The sequence below is a fragment of the Bison bison genome, unplaced genomic scaffold, assembly GCF_000754665.1.
Source record: "Bison bison bison isolate TAMUID 2011002044 unplaced genomic scaffold, Bison_UMD1.0 scf7180017864375, whole genome shotgun sequence".
Classification (NCBI taxonomy): domain Eukaryota; kingdom Metazoa; phylum Chordata; class Mammalia; order Artiodactyla; family Bovidae; genus Bison; species Bison bison.
In genome coordinates, this window is record NW_011494947.1 from 1,371,701 (window position 1) to 1,379,238 (window position 7,538).

Sequence of the window (7,538 nt, forward strand, 5' to 3'; positions counted from 1 at the left end):
GTGACAACCACGTCGTCCGTCAGCTCCACGCTCTTGTTCCACGAGAGGGTGATGTTGGCCTCCAGCGGGCTGGGGTAGCGGCTCCACGTGACGCTCTGCCAGTATGTGGCCAGGCCCTCGTCCTCCCTGTCGAACATGAGCCGCGGCGGGTGGGCCAGGTCTGGGTTGGAGGCGTCACACTCGTTGCTGCACAGGTAGGGGTTCTCCTGCAAGTTGGGGTTGGGAGGGAAGACCAGAGTGGGCGCTGGCTCCTCTGGGTGGGTGGGGACTGGGAGCCCTGGCCCAGCCCGGCCCCTGCCCCGGTGCCCAGAGGTCTCAGAGCCTGTGCTCCAGGGTCTGGGCACCAGGAAGCCTCTCTTTTCCGAAATCCCTAAAACACACGCAGCTCTAGGGCTTTCCCAGAAAACACATCTGTTCCTACTCTAAGCACAGACAAGCAAGAAAGGCGGGAGCTAGTCACTGCTCCAGGACTGTCTGTGGCTCCCCACGGCCTGGAGGATAAAGCCCTCTCTTTCCTGCAATGCCCTGACCTCCTCCCTCCATACCCTGGGCCACCATTCCTGGCCTCCGACCTGAGCACTCCTATCCTCCAAGCCTCCCGTGTCTCTGCCTCTGAGCCTTTGCAGATGGTGTTCCCTGTCCTCTACGTGCCCTTCCACCCTCTGTCTGCCTCCAAATTCCTGCTCACACTCTCAACTCTTGAATTGCCTCCTACACAGAGACGCCTTCCCGACCCTTCGAACAACACAATCAGTAGCCACAGGAGGGCAGTGGAAGAAGTCAGAGTCTCCGGGAGCCGGGCACAGTGTCTCATCTCTCTCCTGTTTAGTGTCTCACCTCCGAGGCGCATGGTGTGGGAGTGTTAGCTCCGTGCCCCAGACGGAGCCACCCGGGCTTGGGAAGGTGGTAGCCCTGGCCCCAAGACCCTGCGAGGAGGAACAGGGGCCTGTCTGTCACAGGAGCTGTCCCCAGAGCATCCCTGTCCCCTTCACCCACAGCCTGGGCACGCCAGGTGTTGACCGGGCCCTCTCAAGGAGGTGCATCTGGTGGCAGGTCCTTTCCGGGTCCCTGGCACATGCCTGGTGGGCCCAGTAGGGAGGACACTGGCTGGGAAAGGCGGGGCACAGCTCCTGCATGCTTCCTCTCCTCCCCATCCCCCCCCACTTCCGAAAGCTGGCAGCCCACTCCCAGGCCCAGCTGCCTCCAGCTGGGGCTCCCCTCCTCGGTAGTTTGGACCCACCCTCCCAGGTCTGGTCCACCATGTGAACTCACCTGGAGGCCTGAAAATCTAACACAGTGGTTGCCCGGGGTGGGAGAGATGAATGGGGAAGCCCAGGGGATTTTTAGGGCAGCGAAACCCTCTAGTACAATCCTGTCATGGTGGAGAAATGATCCACCTGTCCAAACCCGCAGAATGTACAACACCAAGAGTGGACCTTACTGTCGGTGTGGACTTGGGTTAATCACAACACGTCTGGTTAACAAAGGCGCCACGCCAATGTGAGCTGTTAATAATGGGGGACTTGTGTGGGGAAACGGGTCTTCGGAGCTCTCTGGACTGCCTGCTCCATTTCAGTAAACCTCAGACTGTTCTAAAAAGTAAAGTCTATTAATTAAAAGGAAAAACTGTCACTAAGAACTCCACGCGCCCCAGACCAATTGCAGCCTCTTTTGATGAATATTTCAGGTCCCTGGTTTGCTCAGAAACAAAGCGGCTTGAATCTGAGTTAAAGCCTCACACTCTAAAATGAGGCATTCGGCTCCCGGGGGTGTGGGCGCCTCGTCTCCTGAGGGGCTGAGCCTGCATCACTGCGGCGACCTCAGGCCATCAGCTTTGAAGCCGTTAGTGGAGGGCCAGATCCCAGTCCCCGCCGGGATCCTCGGTGGGCAGGCTGGCCCTGGGGTTTGCTGAGGCAGGCTCCACCAAAATAGCTCTGTCCTGGTCTCCTGGGGTGCCCTGTCCACTCCACCCGGTCAGTCCAGGAGTTTTATACCTGTAGCCACTTTCCCTCTTCTGGGGTTTTAGAGAATCATCCCCGATGTCCCTTCTCCAGGAAGCCCGCCTTGTCTGATTCATCTTTGAACTTAGTTCCCTCATTGCGGGGTTGTTAGTGTGTTTATCTGGGCCAGTGTGGTGAAGCGTCCGTATGGGGCCTGGACCTCAGTAAACACTCACCAGTGTGAAGTGAAAGTCGCTAGTCATATCCGGCTCTTTGCGACCTCATGGACTATACAGTCCATGGAATTCTCCAGGCCAGAACACTGGAGTGGGTGGCCTTTCCCTTCTCCAGGGGATCTTCCCAACCCAGGGATCGAACCCAGGTCTCCCACATTGCAGGCGGATTCTTTACCAGCTGAGCCACAAGGGAAGCCCAAGGGATAGTTATTATTGTCACCCTATTAATTAGTTATTAATAGAAGATAATTAGATTAATAGTAATAGATCTCATAGTGAATGTTGAGAGTATTCCTGTCCACCTCCAGCTGCTGTCAATCAACCACACCTCACTGCTCCCCTTCTCCACCCCTCTGCCTCCCCTCCCTCCCCTCCCCTCCTCCCGGGGTCCCCACTGAAGACTGCTCCAGCCTGTCTGTCATCAGGAAGATGGACATGGCCAGCTCTGCCAAGGGACGGGGGCTCCAACCTGGCTGCGGGCACTAAGCTGCCCCAACCTGCCGGGCCCGCCGGCTCCCCGCCCCCCGGCCCCGGGAAGCAGATGGTCAGAAACCAATGCATCAGCCTGTGTATTTACCAGCCCCGCGCCTGCTGCGGAGCAGGCTTAATCAAGAGCGAGTACAATAAATAAATCCCAAGCCATCGCCAGCACAATTCCCTCTCCTGTCTCCCTTCTTTCTCCCACTGCCCTCCCACCCCAAGGTCTCGGAATTCCATTTAACCGTTTAGGGAACGGGGGTGCCTCCTGCTGAAGGCGGCTTCGTGGCCCATGGTCTTTCCTAAGCTCACGCTCTCCTTTTCCTCCTGTTCTGCACCAGGGAGGATTCTGAGGAGCAAGCCCAAGCCCCCGACCCTGAGCATTGCGGCGTCTGATGGCTGACGGCTCTGTGTGTGAGGGAGGGGCCGGCTGGAGGGCTAGCTCTTGCCAGCCTCCTAAGTCTGCACATTTCCACTCAGCTCTATGAGATCAGATTAACTAATGATGAAACAAACCATCAAGATAAACTGGCCTAATACCAGGGAGAAAGAGCCAGCGATGTTTGGGGCACACCCTTAACTTTTCAGGATAACACTGGAGCCATCCTTTGAAATTATCAAATGTAGTAGTCCTTGTTTCTTTAGACATCTCATGAGTATCTCCACTTACACACACACACGCAAATCTTACCCCTGACTGAAGGCCTTGGGATTTGTTATAGAAAAGTGTAACACACCACATTTTCTACTCAGGGGACTCATGGAGCCCCATCTCCCCCGTTAGGAACCCCTGTTCTGGGGTCAGACAGTTGGTTTTAGGGTCTGAAAGCCTTGGGCTCAGTCTCAGCTCAATCCTTTGAGACTCATCCCATATCATGTGAGATAATCTGTATGCAATGCCTAGAAAAAGTCCCCAAATGGTAGCAGTTATTATTAAACAGTAGCTTCATGTACACGAGGTTGAGGGCTTTCTCAGCAACCTTCCCCTACCCTTCCTGGGGAAGCCGGGAAGCTCGCACACGACGTGGACACAGTGGGGACTGCGGGCTTGAAAGCGCGTGAGGATTGCGACAGTCACCGTGTACCCACCAGGGGCCAGAGTGGTCTGGGCCCTCCACAGGCAAGCTGGCCGCATCCTCCCCGCACCCCAGGAGGTAGGTCACCTCCGTTTCCCAGACGAGAAACCGAGTAGCTGCCGGCCCCAGCATCACCCGTCATCTCTGGACCCTGCAAGCATCTTAGCGAGAAAATCCTGGGGAAACCGGGCTCGTCCGTCTCTACAGACACACGAAGGCAAGTCACCTGCATGGTGGGGCAGCGAGAGAGATGAAGGGCGAGGGGAGGGTAGCCAGCCTGGACACCAGCACCAGATGAGAACCGGGTGGAGACCAACTTCCTGACAGACACTGAGCAGGAGTCTCCTGGACCAACCACGCTACAGAGTAACATTTCATACCAGGCTTTTCATTGAAGAGACTTTGCAACTGTCTCTTAATGCTTTTGCTTCTGTGGTATTTTTTTTTGTACAAAGGGTGCAGCTGGAGTCAGAGGTGAGGTTGTAAACAGCAGAGATAAGCTACCAGCAAGAAATACCATGAAGTGGGAAAGCTGACTCTTAGGATAGCAGGAATGGAGGGGACCTGCTTGGAGGATGTCTGGCTACTTGGGCGCCCAAGGAGCCCAGGGATGGGCCGTCACTGGAACTGTAACCAAGTCTTAGGAGGAGGAATAAACAGCTTCATGCAGACTGGTCTTCCCATCCAACGTGTTGGGACTAAATCACACCGTTGCTGGATGCTGCCAAAGCTGGTTTGGGTCTTTGCAAAGCAGTGGTGGGGCAGGAAGGGCTTTGCCCTGGGTAGCTGGGAGGACGAGTTACAGCGGCCTGGCCTCTCACTGGCCACTTGATGGGAGTCACTCCACTGCCGTGAGCCTCAGTGGCCTCCCCACCTCGACCCCCACCACAGCCCAGACCTTGGCAGTCCGTGGGGACTCAGGGAAGCTCTGTCCAGTGAAGGGAAGTCCAGTGAGGCTGAGAATGCTGACTTCAAGAGTGGCCCTGAGGATTATACCGGTACCACGTGGCGAGCACTTCGTGTGGCCAGGGCTCATGGGCAGCAGGTGTAGGGAGCGTGTCCAAGGGCAAGCCACGGCCACACTAAGCCCTGCGTGTGCTTTATCCTGAACAACGGGGTCCTTTCGCAAAGGAAGGGGACTGAGCCACGTCTCAAGGTCACAGAGCTCCGCAGTGGCCAAGGTGGGACAGGAAGACAGGGTGTCGGGCTCAGAGACAAGTCAGGAAGCATATCCCTCCCCCAAAAGGAAAAGCCGCTGGTGCCCCAGGCCTGCGCCTCTCCCCTGGGACTCGGGTGCCACCGGGGCGTGTGGGCGGCCCCAGGGAACAGTTTAGCAGCTGACGGATTTTTTTTTGAACCTGTCTGCCAGAGTTGCCGGCTGAAATCTCATCCTCAGCCCATCAACCTCAGCTGGGGCTGGGGCATCTCTGGGTGGGAAGCTGGATTTGGGCGGGGAGGGGGAGCTGCCAGGGAGACCCTGGGGCCAGGGGGGCTGGGGCAAGGACACGGAGCATGGAGGTCCCGGGAGGGATGCTTAGGGGAGTCAGAGCAGCACAGAACAGGCAGGAGCCAAAGCGGAGGGGAGCCAACCCACGGTGGAGCTCGTCCCACCCTCCTCCTTGGATGATGCTTCTAGAACTTTGGGGGTAAACTCTCTGGGGCCTGGGCGCTGACCCCTGGGGTCATGGAGTTGGGATCCCGAGCCCCGCCTGTGACCTTGGGTGGGGCCTGGCCCTGTCTGTGCCTCGGTTTCCCCGTTCACGAAATGACCGAGCTCTGACTCTGACCTCCCCAGCCCCAAGTTCCTCAGCGGGGAGGAAGGACGCGGAGGCACCCCCCACTCCCTCATCCCAGGGACAAAGCCAGGGTGCCAGGGGAATTCTCCTTAACAAATTATTTCCTATTTATTGGTAAGAAAAGTTGCAGCGGGGATAAATTATTAACAAATCGGAAACGGAGATTCTGTTGGGAGCCGGTTCTAATTCTAGCTGCCCTGAGGTCTCTAATTCTCTTCTCCCTCCCTCGGCTCCTAACTCGCCTGCCCCCAAACCCCCACCCCGCTTCTCCTTCTGTGGTTTCATTGATCCCAGTTCCGCCTCGAACTCCCCCCCACCTCATCCTCCAGGCTTCTCTCCCATCCCCTTTTTGGTTTCCTTTTCTGAGCAATAAGCCCTGGACAGCAGCAAGGTCACCCCTCCCTCCTCGTGAATCAGCGGAAACTGACCGTGTTATTTCAGGGCCGGAGCGGCAGCTGGCCAGGGAGGCTCCTCTTGAGGTTTCAGGTTTTGTTTCTCATTGGTGCCATTTCTTCCCAGCCTGGCTGTCACTCAGGCAAAGGAAGGCATCTTCCTGGGGCTCATCCATCCTGGCAGTGACGCCTCATCCCCAGCCCAGACCCTGATCCCAGGCCAGCCATGGTGGGCATCTCCTGGTCCAAGGTCCACCTCGGACCCAGAGTCACAGGGCACCTCCTGAGCCCGGCCAGGCCTGGCCGTAACCAAGGAAAGGCATCTCAGTTCTGCAGAGATGAGCCCTCCACTCTGCTCCTGGCCCCCTTTCACTTTAACCCTGCCCTCATTTACCTCCTTCCAGAACCTTCTGTGATTGAGACTAGACTCTGGGATGCAGGGGCCAGGTCTGGTTCACCCTTGCCACTCCCGCCCCCAGCACTGATTTGATAAATATTCCCAAACTCGGTGAGGATCCTTGACAGTTGGCTCTAAGGATGGTATCAGTTGAGTAGTTATTCAACCTGCCCTTCCTAGATCCCACTGCTGCAGCACGCTCAGAGCAGACCTCACCCAGGGAGGAGGGCGTGGTTACCGAGGGGAGTGCGAAGCGACCAGCCCAGGTGCTGTTTGAGCAGCCTGGCAGGAACCTGGTCTCTCAATCCTCCTCCCCTCCCCAGCAGACCCAGCTAGCAAGCCTTCCTGATGACCTGAGACATCAGGCCGTCCTGGTGGACAAGCTGTCCCTGAGTGGGGCAAGGATGCAGTGTCAAACACTCCTTCCCACCACGACTGACCCAGAACGACCATCCATCAGCCGAACAGTCAGAGGGGGTTGGGTGGAGTCTTGCCAAGGTGCTGCCCTGGCTAGACAAGGGTTAATCTCTCCAGGAACTCAAAATTGTATTCCTTAAAAAAAAGATAGACTTCACTTGGTCCTGGGCATATGTAGATTCTTCCCACGGCCAGATTTCTAGGAACGCTTTGGGTGGGAAACTCTATTCCAGCTGGAGTGCCTGGGGTGATCCCTGTGGACCCCCCGCAGTCACCTACTGCATCCCAGCGCCTCACTGGGTACCGCATGACTGACCAGATCCACGTGGGCATCTCTCTTAGACGAGGGATGGCACCTCCTCATTTGCATACCCCTCACGACAGGGAACTCATTACTATAAAAAGCAGATAGGCCAATCTGGACTGCTGGCTCCTTAGAAAGTTGGGCGATATATTTTGACTCGCACTCTGCATATTTCCTTTGCTCCAGCCCCCCTGTCTTCTACGCATTTCTCCTCGTTTTCTCTGGTTATGCAGTAAACAGTTTCTAATTGATTAGAGAAAGGAGACTGAGAGGCAGATTAGCCCAGGCCTTCCTCCTCCCCCACGCTAGGAGCACAAATGCTTTCCCACCAGGGCCAGCGGGCGGCTCAGCCGCTCCTCCCCGCCTCCTCCCCGCGCGCACAGACTCCACCTGTTCATCCAAGGAGCCGCCCGCCTGGCAGCTGCCCGGGCCTCCCTCCGTCCTGCCAGCCCACCCCCACTCCCCATCCGAGGCTCTCGCCACCCAAACAGCCCAACGCTTTT

General features: G+C 57.0%; 1 protein-coding gene across 1 annotated transcript in view; it reads right to left on the bottom strand.

The window, feature by feature from the left end:
• Window positions 1-7,538, bottom strand: part of NTNG2 (netrin G2) — a 76,586-nt gene that overhangs the window by 47,441 nt on the left and 21,607 nt on the right. Inside the window, exon 3 of the mRNA XM_010856941.1 lies at window positions 1-206. Coding sequence (XP_010855243.1) covers window positions 1-206 — 206 coding nt within the window. The remainder of the gene's footprint in view (window positions 207-7,538) is intronic.